General features: G+C 40.3%; 1 protein-coding gene across 1 annotated transcript in view; it reads left to right on the forward strand.

Moving 5' to 3' along the window:
- Positions 1 to 18,899, forward strand: part of LOC125933155 (VPS10 domain-containing receptor SorCS3-like) — a 355,261-nt gene extending 336,362 nt beyond the window's left edge. Inside the window, exon 6 of the mRNA XM_049646011.1 lies at positions 18,822 to 18,899. Within this exon, the coding sequence (XP_049501968.1) occupies positions 18,822 to 18,899 (78 nt within the window). The remainder of the gene's footprint in view (positions 1 to 18,821) is intronic.
- Positions 18,900 to 26,058: the final 7,159 nt, after the last annotated feature.

Consider the following 26,058-nt stretch of genomic DNA (forward strand, 5'->3'; position numbering starts at 1 on the left):
GCCTAATCCTGAGCACTTAGCAGAACATGTACAATAGGTAATTTATAAATATTTGGTGAGTACCTATTACGTCTTTATAATATTCTCTCTTTGTCTCACGTACACACAAAACCTGAAGAATATATTAATGCGTACAACTCTTGACGCCCCCACAGACTCAATTCTTTCTCAGATTTGAATTGCAGTAAACGATACCACTTTCCATGGACTCCAGTTCTTGGAATCGTCTCTTTCTCTCAAACCCACATTCAATACAGCAGCAGATCTTGTCACTCCTACTTTCAAAATGTATCCTGAATATGATCATTTGCCTCACCTTCCTCTACACCTCGGTGGACAGAGTCCAGCATCTCAATTATCTGTGACTCTTATGTTACTCTCAGACTTCACAGCCAGTCTGTGACCAGACCTGCCTGGCATCACCTCTACTTCCCCAGCTCTACTGCTCACGCACTATCCCGGGCCACGTCTCCTCCCTGGACCAGCACAGCCATCTCTTCCCTAGTTTCCCTGCTGTTCCATTGCCTCCCCACTTTCTGTTCTCCACTGAACTATCAGTGAGCTTTAAAACCTGTACCAGATCATGGCAGCCTCCCCTCAAACACCTTGTACGTTTCCATCATGAGCAGAAGGATGCCTGGGTCCTATCAAAGGCACACATGCTTTTTATTTATCTATTTTTTACCGTTTATTTATTTTTGAGAGAGAGAGAGAGAGACAGAGTGCAAGCAGGGGAGGGACAGAGAGAGAGGGAGACACAGAATCCAAAGCAGGCTCCAGGCTCTGAGCTGTCAGCACAGAGCCCGACCTGGGGCTCGAACTCCCCAACTGTGAGATCATGACCTGAACCAAAGTCAGAGGCTTAACCGTCTAAGCCACCCAGGCGCCCCGGCACACATGTCTTTTAACATGATGTTGTCCCTGATTTTCTCTCACACTTCACCTCCCCATCGCCTCTCTCTCATCCACACTCCAGCTACCCTGGCGTGGCGACTCCTCAGAGACACCCACCCACACCTCCATGTCACGGCCTTCACCATTGCTCTTCTGCTGTCTCAGGCCACTCTTGGTCAGATGTTCACCTCACCTGCTCTGTCCCTTCATTTGGGTTTCTGCTCAAAGGTTAGGTGTGCAGAGAGGCTTTCTTTGACCACCTGAACAAAAAAAAATGGCACAACTTGTCATACTGTATCCCCTTACCCTGCTTTAATTTTCTTCCAAGCTTTATCTCTGCATGACAGTATTAGGCAAATCCTCATGATGTGCACATTCTGTGTTTGTGAATTTACCTACTCATTAAAATTTACTTGTAATCCCCAAATCAACACTCAGAGTATTGTCAATGTCACCTGGGGACATGAGTAGAGTGGCAAAAAAGAGTTGAGTTGCCTGATGTACATGTTCTCAGCTGAGGTTGAATGAGGAGACACTCTAGCACCTTCTAGTTCTTATACCCCAAGCAATTGTCCTTTCTGTAGTCTTTTTTGTGCCATGGTTTTTGTAATTTTTGTGCTTTTCTTTAGTGGTTCCATTGTCTAAAATGGTCCCCAAATGTAGTACTGAGTGTCTGGCTGGTATTTTTAAGCATAAGGTGGCTATGATGTGCCTTGCTGTGATGTGATGGCCATTAGTTCAATGTTAGTGTTATTAACAATATATGTTGAATAATTTTTTAAAAAATATTAACATACCTAAAACAAGCTTGTGTGTGTGAAACACATTATGTGTGATGAAACTGTGACAAGAGATTCACAGGGACCTAACCTTGTATTTCCCATAGGGACAATGGTTTAGTATTTGCCACATCAGTGTCTGCAGTGACTTTAAAAGAGCATAACCACCGCAGATAATGAGAAACATATATTTGCTTATTTATGTCCATATAAATATCTGTTTGCTTATTGTTCCTTTTCCCCACTTCCATGTAAACTCCATGAAGTCAGGGATCAGTAAACTGTGTTTTCCAGCATCTTGTTCTCTATGTTTAGCACCTAAAATCACGCCTGGTTTATGGAAGGAGCTCACTAAATTACTAAGTTGATTAAATGGATGGAAAAAATGAGTGAAATATAGTCAGGAACATCTCAAGACAAAAATCTGACAAGATTGCAGTTTCGCTGTGCCAGCGTTTTCATTTTTTTAGACATCATGCTATCTCTGATCTTCCCCTAGCCCTATAATGTAGGCATCTTAGAAGCCCCCTTCCCTGCCCCTTGAAGTAACCTGTCCAAGTTCACACTCCAGTGTGGCTCAGAAGCTCCATTTCCAGGTTGTGAATCTTGGCTTATATGGTTACTGAGCACACAGGCCAGAGAATCAGACAACTTGACCTGAATAAAACCTTCAAAATTGCTCTGTTTTCAGGCAAGTGACTTAGTTTTGTCCAAATCTTTGTTTTCTGCATTTTTTTTAAGTGAAGATAACCAGAGTTTTTTAGTGCGTATAGGGATTAAATGGGATGATGCAAACTGCTTAATGTAGTATCTGATCAATAATAAATGCCTGTTAAAATTATTATATACATTGAGCTCCTGATGTTGGAAAAATAGGTCAAAGGGATATGAAACCAAGCCACGAGACGCTCAGGAAAAAAATCCTGTAAGGACCCCTTAACCAGTATTAAAGATCAGTACCTAAGAGCAAGGTTGGCAAACTTTCTGTAAAGGGCTGAATAGTAAATGTTTTAGGCTTTGCCAGCCATAGGATCTCTGTTGCAACAACTCAATTCTAAATAAATGAGTGTTCCAATCAACCTTTCTGTTTACGAAAAATTAGTGGATCATAGTTTGCCAACCTGTGCTTCAGACAGAGAATACTGAACCCTATCTGCACACTAGAATCACCTGGGGAGCTTTAAAAATATCTATGCCCAGGTAGCATATCCCCAGAGATTCTGATTTTATTTTTCTGGGATAGGGTGCAGGCATCAGTATTGCTTAAGACTGCCAGGTGACTGTATTGCAGAGATTAGAACCAACGATTAAAGCCATGAGCAGAAGACCCTCAGAGCAGTTGCTGTCTTCTAGCTCCTACTCCATCATTCTCCTATTTTAGAACCCAGGGATCCATGCTGTTTGAGAGCTTTGGGCAAAGGCTGGCCAGGCTATGGTAAGTCCCTTTTGCTTAGTGCACAGACCATATCGTTTTTGTATCTAGAGGGAAGTCTAATTATCTATGTAATAAATGAATTGTACTTTCAGGGAACACAGTCCAGCTGTTACTGTGCATTTTAGCTGAAGCTATGCTTTTTGCTATTTAATTGTATTCCAGCATTGGCAGCTGAACAGAATGGTTTTGAGTGGAAACACTCTGCCCATTTCCTTTGTCAAGGCCGTGACTTCTGTAATGGAGCTAGGAGCGGGTTCCCAGTAGTCAGTCAAAAGGTGTCTGACTTAAGGTGAAGCCACTCTTCTCTAATGGGCCCTGGAGCAAGCTTGTGATACTTCTAGAAGTCTCTAAGGAGCTCTCAATTTTCATTTGGACGTTGTTTACCTGTGATGGGGTGGAGTTTGGCTGAAGGCTGGGGGTGAGCTTAGTTATAAATGTCGAAGCTTTCCTGAGAATTGCCCCTTAGCATTTACAATAGGGTCATCTGTTATCTTGTTAAAATAACACTCTTGAACTCCTGATTCCAGAATTTCTGGAGGGGTCCTTGGATTATGCATTTTTAACAAGGTATCTGGATAACTGAAAATTGAGAGCCACTATTCTGGAGAAAGCCTTTCATCATACTTATGTAAGACTGAGACTGAGGAATTTAAAGTCTTCCTCAAAACAGCCCAGTGAGGTCATAAAAGTAAGACTTGAATCTCAGTCTGTGTGTCAGGTAGCTAATGCTGTGTAACCAAACTTACAGGCTTCTCCCTAAACCTACAGGCTTAAAACAATACACATTCATTACTGTTCATAGCTCTGTGGTTTAGTGGGTAGTTTTTATGATCTCAGCTAGGATGAATTCATGTGTCTGTGGTCATCAGTGTTTGAGTATGCAGCTGTACTGATGTTGGCAGGGTCTCTCTTACATTTAGAGGTCAGATGGCTGTATGGTGATTTGAGGTGGCCTCCTCTGGGATACCTAAATTCTCTTCTGTGTGATCTTTCTTCCCCCATCAGGCTAGTGTCACTTGGAGGTGACAGAACTCTGAAAGATTGAAAATATTCATGGCTTCTTAGAGACCACACTCACAATTGGGACACTGTCACGTCTTCTCATTCTGATGCCAAAATGAGGAGTAAGGACATCCTTGATTCAAGGGGTGAGAAAATTCTAGCTCTTGGGGGAAGGGCTGAGAATTGCTTTCCAAAGGTGGTAGGTACAGGGAGGCTGAATGAATCCACCAATGCCTGCCAGAGTTCTGGGTTTTTCCCACAACATTTGAGTGCCTTTAGAAGAAAATTTATCAACTAGCTTTTACAAATGTTTACGGAACATCCATAGTAGTATTCTTTTGCGTGCTGTACCTAGGATTACTGTTCTTAGAAGAACAATTAAAAATCCTGTATCTTAAGGGACCTAAGAAGTCATTGGTTTAAACCCTATCTGACACTTTAATTTCCTGATAGTATCACCTTAATCAAAATGCTCATCCATCTTCTATTCAAACACATCCCAAAAGTCCCTGGAGAACTTGCTGCCCTATGAGGCAGCTTTTCCACGCTCAGAGAGTTCATTCCATTAGAATATTATTTCTTACATCAAGCCAATATTTACTTCCATTTAGATTTGACCTTTCAGTCCTACTTCTGCCCTCTGATGCAACACAGAAGAAAGTTCCATTGCCCCTTCCGTGAGAGAATGTTTTCCCACATTTGAACACCGTTACAAACCTCTTTGCTCATTGGCCAATTTTCTGTGCCAACAATCCCAAGTTTCTACAACTTCTCCTAGGACATTGTTTGAGCTGCATCAGACTTCAGGAAATTTCCTTGCAAACATTCATTTCTCAACGGCAGCCAGGTATTTTAGAATGCAGAGTGGTTTTGGAATCAGGTTTTCTAGAACTTGCCTTGAGATCTTGATCAAATTTATAAAACCAATGAGGCCACCAAGTTCTCCTCCTGAATGTGTGGGCAGAAGTAACCCTCAAACTGTTTATTTTGTGTCATTTAAACTATAAAGCATATACAAAAATGCCTGTCGGGGAAAATCCTCTATAAATGTTAGTTTCTTTTTTCCCTCTTGTTTTTCTGAAAGAGTAGCCTTTGAAGTACATAGTTTTTCCTTTAATATCTTGAGTTTGAATGAACTTTTAAATTTTCTGACTAGAGGAGTACCTGGGTGGCTCAGTGGGTTAGGCTTCTGCCTTTGGCTCAGGTCATGATTTCACGGTTTGTGTGTTTGAGCCCCATATTGGGCTCTCTGCTGTCAGCACAGAGCCTGCTTCAGATCATTTATGCCCCTCTGTCTCTGCCCCTGCCCCCCCCCCCGCCTCTGTCTGTCTGTCTCTGTCTCTCTCTCTTAAAAATAAATAGACAAACTTAAAATTTTTTTCTGGCTGTATATTAATACTAAAATCATGTGCGTGTTTAAATGTCTGTATCTGGAGATATGTTTCAAATGGTGTTTCATATGTTACGGTTAGTGAAATCTTCATTTCTTCCAAATTGAAGGGAGGTATTATTGTTTTGATACTTAGAGGTAGTAATTTAAATTACATAAATGACCTAAAACTAAGAGATTTGAGTACTTCATGCCTCTTTTAGATCCAGGCTTTTCAGAAGAAAAACAAATCTGAAGTTGGAAAGAGTTAGGGACAAATTGGATGCAGTGAAAAGGCCAGGAAAATAGGTGATCAAGTGGATTTAATAACGGGCTGTGGTGCGACACCAAAATCATTAAGGAGAGAGAAAACACAGGTAAAGGGAGGGATATGAGTCGGAACAAAAAAGTCAGCTCACAGAGGAATACCAGCATTTGTGTGCAAAGAGTACTGCTTAATATGAGATATTTCTGAATCATAATATATAAAAATGAATAGAATCTGATTGCAAAGGAAAATGGTCAATAGAATAGGAGTGTGGAGACAAAAGAATGGATTTGGGTAGATACTATGTAAATTGTTTATAAGATTGTCTTATGTGACTTTTGGCTTAGAAAATACTCTTCAGTGTAAAAGAGGATAAAGTGAATTGTGAGAATGAATTGTAAATAAAAGCATTAGATTCAAGGTACAGTGTCGTTCATGCATGGCATACCCAAATGAGCCATTGTTCTGTGAGGTGATGGTAACTTGTTTTTCTTTTAAAGTCATGCACTTAATTTAACAAAGACAGCACATGCATTAAAAAGAACGTTGAGATGAGAGTCAGGACCCTAGGTTTGAATTCCAGCTCCACAGCTGACTAGGTGTGGGACCTCAGGCAGGACAGTGAGGTTCTCTGAGCCTTGGGCTTGCCATGTGTAAAAAGAATTGTCCAGATGATTCCTACTTCCAATCTCAGCTACAAAAGCTTATTATTCTCTGATTCTGTGTTGTTAAGCAGCCCAGGGGAAGTTCCTTTAAGGGGGAGAGTGTCAAGATTGCAGAGGGGATTCCTGTCATCCGAGAGTCTCTAGTCAATTTGAAGAGATTACCTGAAGTTTCGATGCATAAGTAAATGGGTGAATAGATCACTGTTTGATTGAATTAAATAAAAACAATTTGAGAACTTATAAGAGAAACATGTTAGTAGAATCTGGTTGGACACCGAGTGTTAAATATGGGAAAAGAGATGCTGTTTATAAGGTATTCTTACCTTATCCCCAACATCTTCTAGTAATGAGTTGTATGAATTTGCTTTTAAAGTAGTTCTTTAGTTTTACTATTGTAATTTTGCCTCTTTTGGCCGAGCATGGCCATAGATGGCATCATTGAAGGGAGACATGGAAAGAAGGGTAAACTTATGACAAATTTGGGAAGGAAAGTGGGGGGCTTTTTGGGTGGAAGACACATAACTTTACAAGACTTGGAAAGGAATATTTATGTATTCACTCAGTGAATATTTACGTGAGCATCTCTTCTCCTGTACTTGGCATGGTGTTAAACACTTGGGATTATTAAGGTAGCAATCCCCACTACCTAGAAATGAAGACAGATATCAAACATATAATTACATGAATGTGTAATTTCATATTTTGATGAATGTTATGAAATAAGAGAGACTAGAGAACCATAAGGGTAGGAAGTAACCAAAGAGGGCTTCTCTTAGGAAGTGTTACTTCTGCTGATATCTGACATTTGAGCAGCAGTTCAGTACATGAATACAAAGAGGGAGAAGTGCAGAGTGGATGGAGGGCATTTTAGGTAGAGGGCACAGCATGTGCAAAGCCCTCGGACTGGAGAGCCCATGATATGTTTGAGAAGCCAAAAAACTGATGTGGCTGGAAAATAAGGTGGTGCAGGGAGCAGAGAGGAGAATCCTGGAGAAAAAGACATGTGGGAAATGAGCACGGGTCACCCTTTGACAGAGTATAGACATCAGTACCATTATTTCTGTGTGCCCATCTGGAGGAAAGCATGCTATACTGAGAGGTGGGCACTGGGAGAATGGGGACGAGTATCATCTGTGCTTTGTGTTCTCAAATGGGCCTTTAAGGCACCAGCACCTCCATTAGGGAGTAGGATACTGACTTGGGAAATAGAATGCTTTGGTTATTCCAATATACACATGACCTCTGAAATTGGAGCCAACTAGGAGGATAAGTCTGAGGATTCGTACAAAAGCCATGGCGAAAATGAGACTTGCTGTGTTAGCTTATAGGGTCACATGGAATTTCTTTCTTGCAAGTATGGTGTCACCAGACTGCGTGTTTTCCTCTCCCTTGTTCATTATAATTAAGGAGACTTAATGGAAAACCTGGCCATAGAGTGTCTTCTCATATCAAGTCCAGGATTCTAGTTGTCATAGGCACCAAGAAATGACCATAGCCCCTCTGTGGTCAGCTTGAGACAGGTAAGTGAGTCACCCCAATCAATAGCACCTGGGCCCTCATTATGCACCAGACATTCTTTGTGTAACTTCTTCCTCTTCTTCAAACTTAGCTCAAAAATGAACCACTTGAGAGGGGAACAGTGGTGAAAGAGAGTAAGTATGATAGATAGTGTCTTTCTGGAGGGTCCAATTCACTTGAAGATACGTGAAAAAATTTATCTTGCATTCTAAGCACAGAGATATGGTAGCATACACTACAAAATATCCATGGAAGGTTAAGGTAAGAGTTAGAGATTTGAAGATATTTGTCCTTCTTTCAGAATACTTAAGGCCAAACCCCCAGATTCCTGGTGGATGATTTATTCCCTTTGGCTGTGGGAGATGTTTTGATGAACAACTTTGAGAGGCATGGAGTCTTAATTTGTGTTTGATGCTGTTTATAGGATAGCCTGTGCCTTTCTCACCAACTTCCTCTAGAAATGAGCTTTATGAGCTCACTTTTAGAGGCAGTTCTTCATATTCAGTGTGTTAATCTTTCCTCTTTTAAGTTTCAAGGGACGGTATTTCCAAATTCGATGAGTACAAGTGTGTATCTGCCTCCACTTCTTACAAATTTTACTCTTGCCATCTTGCTGTTGCTCTCAGGGTCTTCCTTTTACCCATATGCCCACCCTCTCATGCACTTGTTTCTTCCTCTTCCTCCTCCTAAACACTTCAGATGACCTTGTTTGACTCCTTTTCCTTTTCTGTTCTTTCTCTTTTTTGATGTGGCACTTAGACCAATGTGCACTCATCCAGGGCCAAGCAAATGATACTTTTGGAGGAGGATGAGATGATGTTTCTGTTTTATTTCCAGTGTCTTCCCTAATGACTGTAATTTTTCACCTTTGTTAGCTGCAGTGTTTGGGGGGAACTTATCCTTCAGGCCAGCTCCTACTCATTCATTATGACTCAGCTCATGGCACACTGCCCAACCCCGCAGCACTGACAGCTACTTCCGTGAGTTCTTCCAGCCCTCCTCTACCTCTGTGGGCATGCGCCTCATTGTGTTGTGTTGCACTTACCTGTTGACATGTCTGTCTTCCCGTCTAAGTTTTCAGTTTCTAGAGATCAGGGAACTTGTGTTATTAATCTTTGCATCATCACACCTGGCATTGAGCCTAGCACATGCTAGGTGCTTAATGAATACTAAATAAGTTGAATAAAGTGATGTGAATTAATTGAGTACAGGGAGTATTTACAATGATTTTGAAATTCTTTTATTCACTTGGGGAAATCCAATGTCAAAGAATAAAGGCACATAGTTTAAGGGGATGTATCTTATGATCCAGCTGCTTAGAAATGGAATGGGAGAGACTTCAAGGGAGGGTTGCCAGATAAAATACAGGACATGTGGATAAAATACAGCTAAATTTGAGTTTCAGATAAATAACAGTGTTTCAAAAAACATAATCATATTCCTACTGTTACATCTGACATACACACACACACACACACACACATTTATTTTTCATCAGAAATCAAATTAGCTGGGCATTCTGTATTGTGTTTGTTAAATTTGGTAATCTTACTTCAAGGTCAAATAGTCCCATTCTCTTCTTCAGGCATTAGTATGTCTTTGCTAAGATTCAGGTCACAAATTTGTGGCCCTCAGGCAACATCTGGCCGGCAGGATCAATACACCTTATTTGCCCCACAGTACATTTAAAATAAAAAAAAAATAATAATGTTTATTTACTTTTGAGAGAGAGAGAGAGTCACAGTGTGTGAGCAGGAGAGGAGCAGAGAGAGACGGAGACACAGAATCCCAAGAAGGCTCCAGGCTCTGAGCTGTCAGCACAGAGCCTGATGCGGGGCTCGAACCCATAAGCTGTGAGATCATGACCTGAGCTGAAGTTGGACGCCCAATCAACTGAGCCACCCAGGCACCCCTAGTACATTTTAAATTTTTAAAACTTTTGCTAACACTGAAAAATACGGAGATTTCTCATAAAAATCTGAAATTTCAGTTCCCTTGAAAAACTATAAAGCCTGACCACACTAGATCAGCTGTCTTTGTCCAGATAAGGAACAGCTAAGCCCATTTTTAGATGGAGCATGAGCTTTGTGTATTCCCTGCTTCTCCCCAGTATTATGGGGAAATGCAGTCTGCCAAAGTTTATCACACCTTGCACCTGTTTTCTTTAGGGTTGAGAGGAAAGTGAAACCTTTTTTGAGCCCATGTCTCCATCAAAAGCAGGAAAACAAAAGATAACCAAAAGTGGCAAATGTTTCAATAAAAATGGGGAAAATCATCTTGAGTAAGTAAAGGAAGTTTCTTAGTGTGTTAAGTGCTAGCAAAATGATCATGTGTCTAAAGAACACAAACAGTGGTACTGTTTCTCTTATACCTCCCTCACATATTCACACTTACAGACTTGAGGGCATTTGAGTTCCTGATCTCCACAAGAAAGTAAGATCCCTGAGGGCAGAAACTTTTGTCTGGTTCATTGATGTATCCTAAACCCGTAGAGCAGTGCTTGGTTGTTAATAGACATTTGATCAATATTTATTAAACAAAGGAATGACTGATGTAAGCCATCTGAGAGAGAGAAAACCTCTATGGTTAGAAATCTTCAAGAAGAAAAGAAAATGTTGCCTTCTACAAAAGAATGACATGACTGGGTGAATGCCTGTTTTTAAAATAAATATATCTATGCTATAGATGCCTGATATCTGTCAAGGGCAAAGGAAAAGGGCTACTGAGGACAGAAGCCCTTGTCTAACTACCCAGAGCTTAGAGGGACATTGGATGGGTATTGTCTCCACCCGTTATCAAGGGAAGGGTTTTTTGGAGAATATTTGAGGAAGGAACCAGAGGCACATGTTGGAAAGGACTCTCTGCTACTGTGTGACCTGGTTTCTCTCCTGCCTACCGTAAATACTGCCACAACCCAGGGGATTCTTCCTGTAGTCCTAAAGAGCCCAGACAATTCCTACCACTCCCTCTGTGGCTACCAAGGAAACAAGTGCAGACACCTTATTTATTTATTTTTTATCAGAAACAGCCTCATTTTATTTGAATGACAAAGACCATCATGACTACAGTTCAGCAGAATACTACCTAAATTCCATAGGTTTTGAGGAAAAAAATCGGGACAGATGTATATTAAATTTGAATTTGCTACAAGGGAGAGATTTTTTTATAAATGTGTTCCAAACCATTCTTCCCTCTTCATGGACAGTATTCTGGCTCTAGGGAATCTGGCTGAATCACCAAAAGCTCACATAAAATGCATAGTTTGTTGTTTCTTCTGAATATGTCTGGTTACCGCCATATGGTCATTATTAATTCATATTTATTCTTAGAAAATATTATCCTTAAGGGTGTGGTGAAAACACATAGCAGAGAAAAATAGAGGCAAATGAGATTTTGGCTTTTAATCACAGATTCAACAATCTGGTCACACATCAGACTTCTAGCCTAGGAGTGGAAACAAACAAAAAGAAATATAGCAAGATTTGTCATTATTATTCTTGGAGGTAGGTGTTAGATCCCTGTACAGTCGACCCTTGAACAACATGAGGGTTAGGGGCACTGACCCCCTGTGCAGTTGGAAATCCATGTATAACTTTTGACTCCTTAAAAACTTAACTGCTAATAGCCTATTATAGACCGGGAGCCTTACTTATGACACGAACAGTACTATATACTGTATTATATACTGTATTATTATAATAATCTAGAGAAAAGAAAATATTAAGAAAATAATAAGGAAGAGAAAATACATTGATAGTACTAGACTGCATTTATAAAAAAAATCTGTGTATAAGTGAAGGCATGCAGTTCAAACCCATGTTGTTCAAGCATCAACTGTATTAGCTTTCCATGGGCCGCTGTAACAGACTACCTCAAATCAGGTGACTTAAAACAATAGAAATTCATTGTCCTACAGTTATGGAGGCTAGAAGTCCAAAATCAAGGTGTTGGCAGGGCCATGTTCCCTCTGAAATTTAAAAGGAAGTCCTTCTTTGCTTCTTCCTGACTTTTGGTATTTTGCCATTAGTCTCTGACATCCCTTGGCTTGTGGATATACCCCTTCAGTCTTTTGTCTTCACGTGGCCTTCTCTCTGTGTTGTGTGTCCTCACATTGTCTTCCCTCTGTGCCTTTCTGTGAGGCCTAATTTGTCCTTATGAGGGTATCACTCATATTGGATTAGGACCCACCCTGACCTCATTTTAACTTGGTTTCATCTGCAAAGACCTTATTTTCAAATAAGCCCACATTCTGATAATACTAGAGGTTAGGACTTCAACATATCTTTTTTTTTTTTTTTGTGGGGAGGGGCGGTGGACACGGTTCAAGCTATAACCTCCTGATGCAATCATATCATTCTTTGGACTTAAGCTTTCCAGGTATAACTTGTTGTTCCTCCTGTGGAATATTACATTGATTAAATTGCCTCTAGTTCTTTAGCCATCAGATGCTTTTCCCTGGCAGGCTGATGTAATTAGGGAACTAATAACCGGATCAATAAGGAAAAGAGCATGTTCTTTCATATTTTCCATCTGTTCCAATGATTCATTTAGGGCTTTCTGTGTGTGTGTTGCCACTGAATACGTGCTTGTTAAGAGATATGAGACCATGATATATAGGAGAAGAAGGGAAGGGAGGGGATCTGGATTATTCTCTGGTAAAAGTCCAGGAATGTCATCCTTGCAGGGAGGGGGCATCATAAGGCAGGATATGAAGAACAATGTCATATACATAACTTTATATGAATAAGAAATGTTCTTAAAGATATTTGCTGTCTGGAAAATATACTTTATTTTAGTGTTGCATGAAACACGTTAGGCTGAAGTCATGCAGGACTGTTTAAACAGCATGGGAGCTAATACACTGCTTGTCCTAAGAAGGATTCACTGCTATCCATGATAATGTCTATGCAATACCATTTTGTGGAAAATCCCATATTGCTTTGTCTAATTCAAGGTCCCTCATATAAAAGTTGGAATTTTAATTTTTGGCCTTTTAAAAGGTAGTTTTAAAGATAAATGTAGTGTATACATTATGGTTGGAAATTATTATTATAAAAATATAAATAGAATAAAACTTGGCTTATATTCCAAAATATATTATATATAATATATATAATATTCCAGTAAAACATTGGAATATTATATTCATTGTAAAGAAATTTGAAAGATATAGAAAAGTTTTATTAAAATTTTTTTTTTTTACGTTTATTTTTTGAGACATAGAAAGACAGAGTGCAAGTTGGGGAGGGGCAGAGAGAGAAGGAGGCACAGAATCCGAAGCAGGCTCTAGGCTCCAAGCTGTCAGCACAGAGCCCGCCATGGGGCTCGAACTCACAAACTGTGAGATCATGACCTGAGCCGAAGTTGGAGCTTAACCAACTGAGCCACCCAGGCGCCCCAGAAAAGTTTTAAAAGTATATGTTAAAATATATACTGGGTGGCTTGGTCCATTGGGGGTGCCTGGGTGGCTCGGTCCATTGGACATTTGACTCTTGATTTTGGCTTGGGTCATGATTCCAGGATAGTGGGATCAAGCCCTGCATTGGATTCCCTGCTGAGCATGGAATCCTGCTTAGGATTCTCGCTCTGTATCTCTCTTCTCTCGCCTTTCTCTCTCTCTCTGTGTCTCTCTCTCCTCCTGCCCCTCTCCCCCACTCATGCTGTCTCTCTCTCTCTAAAATAAAAAAAAAAAGTACATGTTATCCATAATCCCACAATTCAGAAATAACCACTGCTAATATTTTGGCATATTTCCTTCTGATATGTTTCAAGTTTTTACAATACTTTAAATAAAATTGGTGTGAATGTATGCATGTTTTGTAATATATTTTAAAGTAAATAATATATCATAAGCATTTTCATATCATTAAATCATCTTCTAACACTATGCAATGGTTGCCTAAATTCTTTGAGTGTTAGAGCTTTAACTTTTTAATTACTAAAGTAATATATGTTCTTAATAATTTAAAAACCCACATAACCTGGGGCGCCTGGGTGGCGCAGTCGGTTAAGCGTCCGACTTCAGCCAGGTCACGATCTCGCGGTCCGTGAGTTCGAGCCCCGCGTCAGGCTCTGGGCTGATGGCTCGGAGCCTGGAGCCTGTTTCCGATTCTGTGTCTCCCTCTCTCTCTGCCCCTCCCCCGTTCATGCTCTGTCTCTCTCTGTCCCAAAAATAAATAAAAAACGTTGAAAAAATAAAAAATAAAAAAAAAATAAAAACCCACATAACCAAAAGAAAAAATACCAATGGCCTACAATCTTACCCTTGCACAGATAGCTAGTAATAATATTATGACACACTTTGCATGACAGTATAATTGTCTGAGTTTCTGTCTTCCACTGTTCATGGCATTTTTAACCTTTATAATTCCAGCACTTAGTTCCGTGCTTAAATCATATTGGTTGCTTGATACAATTTTAGTCAATGAGTGAAGGAAGGAAGAAATGGATGAACACTTATATGAATGGAGAGGCTGCAAAGATCCAGCTCGTGGTAAAATAAAGTTCATTTCAGACTCAGCAACTTACTGTGGATAGAGAGACAAGGTAGCTAACCAAAGACTCCTAATGAATAGGAGCCTGCTCTTTCTGTTCATCTGAATCAGCCTCTAGGCAGAGAATTCAATTTAATTTTTCTCCCATCAGTCAAACAGAAGAGCTGAAAAAGCAAAACCAGAGACAAGGGAGGCAGGAGGTGGAACAGACTTGGATGAGGAGATCAGCAGCTGATCTCTTGTTCTTTCTCTGTTAGAAATAGCATGAGATGAGAGGAGCCATGCTTACCCTGAGAGTGAGCCCCAGCAGGAGCTGTGGTGGATGCATTTAGCCACTACTGGATCCTGCATGATGGAAGGACTGATAATTTCCCCCAGAGGATTGAGACGCCAGCAATGTCAGTGTGACCCTCATGGTTCTTCCCTGGCTTGTCTTTAGAGTTTGCAGCAGAGAAAGACACGATCATGCTGGGTTTTATTTGAAGGAATTTGGGGCTCTGATTCTATGATTGGAATCTGGGCTGACAGTCTGATATCTTTGGGCTATAGAAGGCTCCAACCAAAGTCTCTTCTATATTTAATTAGGAAACATGTGTCTTAAGTCTAAGCATCTGTCCCTCAGACACCTGCCATGGGAAGGAGAGTGATCCATTTCTTAACACTCTGCAGGAAATCTCAGTCCTTGAAATAAAATACAAGAATATATCCTTTCCAATGCAATAGTCTGGTCCTCACCAACTCTCTCCCTCCTCCCAATCCCCTCCTCAATAGAAATATACATACAGATAAATATAAGATTAGCCACAAATAGTTGGATGGATAGGAAGAGAGACAGAAAAATGGACAGACAACCTCTACCTCCTTTTAGCCAATGACAGGTGTCACATTTCTCCTTCCTCTTAAAAGCTTCTCCATGGGATGCCTGAGTGGCTCAGTAGGTTAAGTGTCCAACTTTGGCTCAGGTCATGATCTCACAGTTCATGAGTTCAAGCCCCACTTCAGACTCTGTGCTGACAGCATGGAGGCTGCTTTGGATTCTTTCTTTCCCTCTCTCTCTGTCTCTCCCCAGTTCTCTCTCTCTCTCTCAAAATAAATAAATAATTAAAAAAAAAAAAAAAAAAAAAAGCTTCCCCATAAGCCAGGCTCAAGACCTTGGCCATATTGACACTTTGTTCTTATTGTTTCCTCCACCCAGTAAAATCTGTATCCATCTTTTGTCCTGTCCATACCACTCATCTCCAGAGGCCTAGGTCAAGCTGTGTAGCTCCAGGAAGGCTAATTGTTCCATTTCTTGCCCATTTCTCAACTTCTAGAGCTTTAGCCTTTGGTGTCGTGTATGTGTATTTGGGAGTCATCTATGTATAAATTGAGAGATGGGCAAGATTAACATGGGTGGAAATGGAAGAGTGAGGCTTCCTGGAGAAATAGAGATAGGTGGTGTGGATGGGATGGGAGGCAGATAGAGATTTTTTATGTGTATTCGAGGTTCAGGAAGTGGTTGTCATTTTGGTTTCTGAAGAATTGGATGTGGCTCTGTGTGTTCTACAGTATAATGGTCTACAATTAGTTGCTGTCTTCACTAGGCTCGTGAATAGAGAAAGGACAAAGGGTGATGGGGAATAATTTTGCCTGATTTTCCCATATGCAGAGTTGAATACACACAGTAGTTAGTACTTACTGATGGAATGAGAATCCGGTTTGGGTAAATACTGTGAGAGTTGGTAGAGTGGGTGAAGTATAGTATAAACTGTGATCAGCTAAATCAGTATTGGCATCCTGGTTTTCATGTAGTTGTTATAGCCACTTCAAAGAATCAAGCATCAGTATCTTCATCTATAAAATGGGAATGCTAATATATCTCCTTAACTACCATATAGGATATTTTGAGTATACAGATACGTATTTACGTGTATATATGTATGTATGCATATGTTATATCCCAACACACACATGCACACATCTATGTTATTTACTGGACAAAAAGAAACATTGTTATGTAGTTTATGGTGCCAATGTCCAATAAATATTGGAATTAAATTGAAATGGTCTAAAACTTCCTCAAGCCCCACAAAGCTTATTTGAGATTACCAGATGTTCATACAAAAAATTATTTCTGTTTGAGTTGCATGACTGCAGACTCAGAACTTTACAGATGGCAGCGTTACCTGGGTGTGGCGTGCCAGGCAGCACATTCCTATAGGTGAGCACTACCGGGGATGTGATAATGGGGAGATACTTCACCTGACCCCATTTCTATAAACTTGAGGCCCATCTGCTTCTGCCTTTCTTAGTTTCCCCACCTGTAAAAGTGTGGAGAATGTAAACATAATAGAATTCTCATTATAAACTAGGTACCATGATTCCATGGAAGGAGATGTGAGCTAGGCATCAAAAAACCTAAATCCTAGTTACATTGACCAAAACTTAACTTCTCCAAGACCAAGTTTCATTAACTTCGAAATAGGTTTGTGTGCTCACCTGTTATGTGTCAGGCATTGTATAACTGCTGATACATAAGGGTTAATTGGGCATGATCTATGCTCCTCTTATGACTCATACTCTGATGGAGGGAGGGACATGCCAACCATTATTGGCTTGGTGTGAACTGCTTCTTAGAGGCAGACAATAAAAATGGTGATGGTACCAGCCGGGAGTGGTTGACTCTGGTTATAGATTAGAAAATGCTTGGGGCACCTGGGTGGTTCAGTAGGTTAAGCATCTGACTCTTGACATCAGCTCAGATCATGATCTCAAGGTTGTGAGATCGAGTCCTGCATTGGGCTCTGCACTGATGGTATGGAGCCTGCTTGGGATTCTCTCTCTCTCACTCAAAATAAGTAAGTAAATAAATAGGTAAATGAATAAACAAACTTAAAAAAAAAGAACATATTTGAGAGCAAAGATTCAAGTGAGTTATAACTGCCTTGCCTTACTGTCATTGTCCTTGTAAGTCTCAAAAGTATGTGAAAGTGCAATGTGGTCCATCTATTATTATTATTATTATTATTATTATCATCATCACTGTTATCAATTAGATACAGATATTGTACTTCCAGACATACACTTAAAAATAAACCCCATACTCTTGGCTAGTCTCTTATAGGAATGTTGGCCTTTCCTTTATGTGTTCAAAAAGGGTCACACTCTACATCCATAAAGTAAGTGAATGTGGAATCTGACTTCATTAGCTATACTGAGAGTTCTTCATTTTTCCAAAGTCTTGAGCCTCCTCCAGAATTTTTTCTCCTTTCATCTCTCTATGTTACTATCTATACTGACTTGTCTGTTTAATTACTGATTTATGCAACAGATATTTATTTAGTGAACACCTCCTATGTATTTAAGGAGTATAAATGCAACTAAATAATACAGACAAATCTGAAAGACATAACCACATATTACCTTATGGCAAGTGCTCAGAGGAAACCAAAGTTGGGTGCAGTGAGTTGAGAAGCAAGAAAGAGGAGTGGGTTGAAGTGGGCAGAAAAGGATCCGGGGAGGAAGCCACATTTGTGGGTACATGGCTGAGTAATGTTTACTTAGGCATAAGCGTGGCCTTATCTCTGTGAAGACATGGGAGTATAAATAAGGGTGGTATCTTGATTGACACTGAAGAGTCCATTTCATTTGGATTATATATTGGAGCAGTAGGAGATAAAACTTCACTAGCACAATATTTTGCATATAATATTGGCTCAGATACCAGCTGATGAGTATGTTTACGTGTGTTTCATTTCCCTGAGAGCACAGAATCTACCTCTTCTTTATCTTCACATCCACCAGAGTGCCTGATGCATAGGAGATATCCAATAAGTAAATTCTTAGTGAATTTTGCTGAATTGTTTTAAATGTAGCTAAAGACTTCAAGGAATTTACGGGTGTGCCTGGGTGGCTCAGTTAAGCATCTGATGCTTGATTTCTGCTCAGGTCATGATCCTGCGGTTTGTGAGTTTGAACCCCGTGTCAGGGCTCTGCTCTGATTTTGCAGAGCCTACTTGGGATCCTCACTCTCTCTCTCTCTCGTTCTCTCTCTCTCTCTCTCTCTCTCAATCTCTTAAAGATAAATACATAATCTTAAAAAATTCTTTAAAAAAGACTTCAGGGAATTTGAAGAAAAATAAGATAGGATTTTACAAAAGATTTTGTCCCTGAAGGAGAGAATGATAGATGACGTCAACTCAGCTCAAAAACACCAGCCGATCGGATATATGTGGAGCACCTACCTGGTGCTGGAAGGCACCATGATAAGCCCAGCGCATCATATTCATATTTTCATCTCGATAAAATGGGTGTCTACTTGGGTGTGTTGGAAGGTCCTTATCCAGGGGCATACCACATGTATTTATGTTGAACGGTTCCCTCGATGCTTATGCTTTCCTCACGTCATTGTTTTGCAGCTGTACAGCTCCATGGACTTTGGAAGACGGTGGCAACTCGTGCATGAACGCATCACACCCAACAGGTTTTACTGGTAAGCCCCATCGGCACACTCACTGCCCTCTTGGATAAAGAACCGTCAGACAGCCTAGCTCTCTGGACAATCCTGGCCACCTTCAGCACTTGAAGACAGATTGTTCTAGCCCTTGGCTATTCGGTGTGGTTCACTGACCAGCAGCATCAGTATCACCTGGGAACTTGTTAGAAATGCAGAACTTCAGGCAAGACTTCCTGGGCAACAATCTGCATGTAACATGGTCCCTAGTGATTTAGTGTGTACATTAGAGGTTGAGAAGCACTGGGCTAGGGTGTTCCATGAGAAGGTCATGACCAGGTGCTCTTAGCTATATACTTATCCCCCCTTTTTTGTGGGGGGGGGGAGTATCTATTTTATGTACCCATTCTAAAAGTGGTATTTCCTAAAATGTACTCTGAAGAACACTAGTTCCACAGAATTTGATAAGCATTTCTATGGTCAAATGATTTTAAATAATAATTATTTAAGTCTGCCTTACTGAAGATGCAGGGTCCGTGTTAGGATATTTAAGACTCTGGGGAAGCCCTGACTGAAGAAGTCTACCAAGCATTCAGTCACTGATTTCCAAACTTATTTCACTACAGAATCGTTTTCTCGTGTCACAAATGATAACTCCTTCAGAAGAACTTCCGTGGAGCACATTTTGAGAAGCCTTTTTAAAGAGTACATGTGTGTTCCAAATGGAAAATTAGCTCCCCCTCATCAGAAAGTGTTTTTTTTAATTGGTGTTCCTTTATATGTGCATACTATTTTTACCTTGGTTGTAGCAAAGAAAACGTGGTTTGGTATAATTCTATATTTCCTTTTTCCCTGCTGCAATATGAAAATGCTTCTTATTTGTATCTCACTTTCATTTCAGCAGAGGTGTGGCCAAAGGAATAGAGAATAGGAAGCATGCATCAAAGTGGTTAATATGTGTAATTCTGTGCTTAATTAAAACAAAAGCAAAGTTAATCTTTGAAAGTAGTCTATATTCTATATTTCTTTCTAACTACCTTAGTTCAATGCCCTTAAAAAATCATGAAATGGGGGATGCTTGGGTGGCTCAGTCAGCTGAGCATCTGACTTTTGATTTCGGCTCAGGTCATGATCCCAGGGGTCATGGCATCGAGCCCCACGTCAGATTAAGATTCTCTCTCTCTCTCTCACTCTGCTCCTCTCCACCAACCTCTAAAATTAAAAAAATAATAATTAAGTGTCCATTTATGTCTTATACAAGGTGGGGTTGGTGTGTGTGTGTGTGTGTGCGCACATGCATGTGTATGTAGTGGGGGATGGTGATGAGTACTTTGTACATATATATATTCACACCAACATCTTTGAAAGCAGTGGCTCCATACATTTCCCTCTGAACCCACAAAACTATGACCAGAATTAAAAAGGATAATTGTAGAAGCATGTTGTGAAAACACACTGTGTACTGTGTATTGATTGTACACAGTGAAGATAATTGGGAGAAAGCAGTGAGGACCGGGAAGTGCTCTTGGCTCAACAGCTGGACTATCCCAAGTTAATTTGGCCTTTTCAGACTGACTATTATTTGGTCTGTACTATTATTATACTTAATATTTGATCTGTATTTATGACTACTAAGATTTTTTAATAGACTAAACACAAAAGGAAGTATTTGTTTCCCTGATATTCCAGCCATGTGACTACAGCCTTTTGCTCATCTCAGAAGGACCTGTTTCTCTGTACCATCATGCAGAGGTCCATCAGAAAGAAAAAAAAAATCCTCTGCTATTTCTGGAACAAACTCTTGAGATGGTGAGGCTGTTGGCTGACTAGGAAGTCAAGTTGATGGAAAAGGAAAGTACAATAGACTGGATAAGCCTTGTCATCATTGCTGAAGGAAATTAAATTAAGTGGATGAGGGGCAGCATTTTCCTATGTTTTGCAAAGAGCAAGAAGAGAAGGTTCCAGCTGTGGTCTGCCCTCCCCCTTCCTTTGTGTAGCAGAAAGAATAAATCCCCAGGTCCTGATAATTGTGTTTCATCTCTCCTGCACTCTGAGATTCTTTCATATATGCCCCCATGGGGAAATATAAAAGTTAGTGCCCGTGCTGGCTAGCCAAGTGGTAGCTGGAAATTCCATCTTTGTAATTATCACTTCTTCATTTCTGATGTATAATTGCCATGATTATTCTTCTAGGTGTCACAGAAGTTGCAGTGGAAGTGCTCACGTTACACAGACCTTTCCCCCCCCCCCCCCCAGTGACAGAATCCATGTCTTTCTCAAGCTCTAATCCATTTATGTTGAAGAGACACGGCCTGTGTGGGTTAGGAATAGAAACATTCACTAGGCACCTCCTTGAGAAAAGACAAAGAGTGTGTCGTGGAGCTCTGCTTTGGCTGACACAGGGACTCTTCGAGCTCTGGTTCCCTCATCTCTGTAATGGGAACAATATTCTTGTCAATTCTGTAAGGTTATTGACAGGAACAGATATGATCAATTGGACATTTGGCAATTTCACGTCTTCAATTTCATATCAGATTTATAATTTGTACATTATAAGTCATTGAGAATTATGCTTATTAGCACTTCCAAAGACCATGACACCTAAGTGCTTTGCTATTTTTCTGGGACACAAATTTGTATCCCACGCGCGATAAGTTTGTATACCTATGGTCATCTGATAACAATTGTTTGGATCTGATTTACTATCACAGATTCACTTCTCAGCCTAACTTCCACTGCTCTCTGTTCTTTATAATACTCTTCATAATTCTTATGAAATGGTAAAACAAAAACAAATCAACAACAAAAATCCCTAAAACTACTTCTCTGGGAGGGATGGTACAGAGTGAAGTGGTACTGGGGACAGTGGGGACACATTGAAGGGAGTGCAGTCATGCTTAAAACAAGATATTGAGATGAAGGATGATGTTAATACTTTTATCTTGCATGTAGACAAATAGAGTGAGTGTGCAATTCATGGATAATATTGCCCAAATATTGTTATCTATAATTTGGAGATTTGCAATTGTCTAGAGAAAGATCCTTCATAAGATTTCTTCCCCCATGCCACCTTCAGTTGATGGAGAGATGGAATCCCCCTGGAGAGGATTCTTGGGAAGAACACTGTGATCCAGGGTGATTTTTGCCAAGGCTCCTGGAGGAAGAACCAACCACACACATACCTCATCGTTGCTGTAATGGCTGTGAAATGGATGAGTTAGGTGTAGTAAGGGGCTGCCATTATTATCCATTTCCTCCTTAGTGCCCCACAGTGCCTTTGAGTTAGGCCAGGAATGGGGCACAATATTGGTTAGCAGTAATAAGAAAAGCTTCATCTGGAGGTAAAATTTTCTCTGTGAATTCCAGATTTGTCACCCCATCAAGAGAGGTCACCTAGGAATCTTACGTTATGGATTGATTCAGCTATCCGATACATGCGTAAAGAATAGGACCGACTGACTTGAAAACTCCTTCTTTGTATGTGACCCTTTCACTCCTTTGATACCTCGTTAACAGGAAGATCAACAGGCCTGTCTTGTGTTCCCATTTATCACTCCAACTGCTTCAGCAATTATAATTTGCAAGCAGAGCACAAAAGTGGAGTATGTGTCTTAACACAATCCCTTTCTAGTCTGCTTGAGCAGAGCTATCATGGGGGAAAAGTATGTATTTCTTTAGTTTTTTTTTGTTGTTGTTTTGTTTTTGTTTTTGTTTTAATATCCTACTGAGCTGCAAATGAATAGTATTTCCACTCTTCCGTTGGGAGATATTTAACAGGCAGGCACATTCTGCACTGAGAAGATTGTTTTCTTTGCACATGCAGTGTGAATACTTGTTGTGGGTCCCATCTTTGCCTTTGTGGCCCCTCACCCTCCCTAGGTGTTTACCTTCTTCTGGTGTACCTGGGCTGGCCTCTAAGTGCCTCTGGTCTCTGATGGCATTTGCTTATATAGTGTTGTGAAAGAGAGAAAGAATATCTCCAATATCTCTTCCTTATTAACTTCCCTTAATTATTGTGTCTCCTGAAAGGTCATAGTCCTTTTGTTCCTATTTCTTGCCATCACTGCAGGAGGGTGTTCTAATAAAGTATACACCCTAAGGTATCCCAGACTTTAAACTCTTACTTCTTTTCTGGGCTATTTGGATTGCAGTGTGGACTGCTGTTGAGAGTAAGAAAGCCCACAGGAAGTCAATAGATGTAGTACTGGTTTTAGATCAACCCACTTTAGAGGGTCCAGGAAGATGGTTCCTTAAGGACTGTTCTTTTGAGCTGTTATGATGCCTAGTTGCTGGCAGACCAGTGGCTGCTGTGTAGGGACAGTCAGGATGGGCTTCACGTCTCTATTGTACATTGATTAAGATCAGTGTAATCACCGTAGGTTCATGATGATGGTTGTGCCAGCATCTTTTCTTTTGCTTTTTCAGAAAGACCATAAGGGAGAGTAAGAAAAATGGAAAAGCAGAGCTGTCCCTCCAGGTGTGTGTAGATAGTAGGTCCTAGGAAAATGTCTTTTAAAAGAGAAAGGGATGGAATGGAAAACAAACAACAGACTAAAAGTCTTCTCATTGCAATCTTGCCTTTCCAAGCTTTTATTGTTCTTTTTTTCCCTAGTCTCTTCTTGTCTGCATATGCTCATTTATACATAACCTATACACATTAAATGTGAGTTTCTGCAGTCTGATTTTTCTCCTCTTAATGTTCTATGATAACAATTTTTATGTTATTATAAGACCTTTATAACCATCATTTTTAATTGTCTATGCAACACTTCATTATATAAAGATACATACTTTATTACTGTGTTTTATGTTTATTGGATATTGGAAATTTCTACATCTTTCATTACCATAAATAACCGTTTCATTAATGTTTTATGCATATGTCTTCAATATCTGGGATTGTTTTCTAGGACCAGTGTCTAGGTATCCCAAGCAAAAACTTTGACTGTGTTTTTCCCAGTCTCAGCAGAGTGTCACATTTCAGTGATTATGACCCGATTTCCATATTGAAAGCATTTCAGAGCAATGCCAATTTTTACTGAACATTTTCTTAAATGGGTTGCAAAGAAGCATGTTATCACACAGCACACAGTAAGTCTTTTTAAAACTCCTTTGCCCCTGTTTGTCTCTAGAAGTCCTGATCATAATGGTAGTTACTTTATCTTTTCCTTCTCTTTCTGTGGGCTCCCAGTCACAGAGGCTTATTGTCCCAGAAGTCTCCTTTAAGAGCCCTGCTACACTTACACCTTCCTCCCCAGGTATCACAGGCTTTTCTTACATGTGGTGACCTACCCTCTGTCCTTTACTTCTCCGTCTATTGTTCACACCCCATGCCTCCAGCAAATCAATGTAATACTTGTTAGGTGCACATCTCTTAGAACATGGAGGAGGGGGAGTTGGTAATTTTTAGGGCTTAATATTTTTGGTTGGATCACCACCAGACGGGGAATCGTTACATCCAAATACATACGTTTTGAATGTCTTTAATACCTGTCCTTGAAAATATTATCAAAGTTGTGTGCTAATGTATATTCCTGCCTACAACATAGGCAAATATAAGTCTATTTGTAGACATAATATTTACTTCCTCCTTGTGGCAGGCAGCCTCCAAAATGGCTTCCGGTGGTGTCTGTCTTCTGGGGACCCTTCCATTGTGTAGTCCCCTCCTTTTGAGTTTGGGCTGAATGTAGTGACTTGTTGCTAGTGAATAGAATGTGGCAGAGGTAATGAGAATGTCATTTGAGACACCTGGATTCAAAAAGATAGTGGTTTTCATCTTAGGTACGTTCTTGCTTGCTTGGTCAAAGCAAGCTGCCATGTTGGGAACTGCACTGTGAATAGACCTATGTGGCAAGGAACTGAGGGAGGTCTCCAGCCAGTATTCAGTGAGGAACTTAGAGCCTCAGTCCAACAACTCAGTTCCAACAAGGAACAACTGAACCCCTGCCAACAGTCACATGGGTGTGCTTGGAAGCAGCTTCTTCTCTGCTCATCCGTTAGCTGAGATTGCAGCCCCAGCCAACACATTGGTTGTTTGCCTTGTCAGAGACCTTGAGGCAGAGACACCCATTTGAGTCATGTCTTCATTCCTGACCCATAGGAATAGTAAGATAATAAACATTTGCTGTTTTTAGCTGCTAAGTTTTATGGTAATCTGTCACACAGCAAGTGTGCACCTGTCCTTTCAGAGAAGTGTTAATTTCACTTCAGACAAAAAAAATATCATGTTTTTGAATCCTAGACCTACCCCTCTCAGCATACTAGCAGCTATGGGTATAGAAGACATTGGGCAGAGAAGCAGGAGGTAAAAATGGGGAATAATTACCTTGAGATAATGTGGTTGCCATGAACCCTCTTGTACCTTTACCTCCATTTAAACTCTGTAGATCTTGTATGCTATGTTTTGTATGCTATGTTTTGCTATGTATGCTATGTTTTGCTTCCAATATGGGCTCCTCTTCATCCAGGAACTCATTCAGACCCTAAACTATGATTCCTGAAGAACTACATGGCAAGTCATTTAGGCTATTAATACATTAGCCACGACAGAGACAGAGTTAAGGAACAGGCTGAATGGCTTGAGATTGCTTCCTGGAAAATCAAGGTCTTTTCAAACAAAGTGAACATTATGGGTTGAATTTTTGAAGCTGCCTCTAAATGTGCATCTACAATTTTGCAAACACAGTCATTTGCAATCTCAAGTAATGGGATTTAGGCATCGACCCGATATAAGAGATCAGATTTAGAGGCCCTTTGCAAACCAGGGTATGCCACAAATAATATTTAATTCAGCTCTCCCTTACATTTTTAAAATGGTATGGCAATTTAAAAATGCATTACATTCAAAATAATACATGCAAGGTCATGAGGGGAGATGTGAAAATTCAGCATGCAAGCAGAAATCAGTTTCTACTTTGCTGGTGGGGGCTGCCCATGCTGTCTGTCTGGTTACATCTTGGCCTTGGAAGAGCTATGTTAATGCTAAGAGCAAACGCAGTGCTCAAAAGCCATACATGGTAGTCAGCACTGAGGAAGACACAATGCTTTGACAAGGCCTCGGGATATCTGAAAATACTTGTGTATGTTCAACGTAGAATTCACAGATAGTCACAATACTCACCTAGTCCAATGTAAGGCAAATTCCAGGACACAAATGGAAATACCATTCCTCCTTCTTTCTCTATCTAGCCTTGGCTGCTAGT

The sequence above is a fragment of the Panthera uncia genome, chromosome D2, assembly GCF_023721935.1.
Source record: "Panthera uncia isolate 11264 chromosome D2, Puncia_PCG_1.0, whole genome shotgun sequence".
NCBI classification, from domain to species: Eukaryota; Metazoa; Chordata; class Mammalia; order Carnivora; family Felidae; genus Panthera; species Panthera uncia.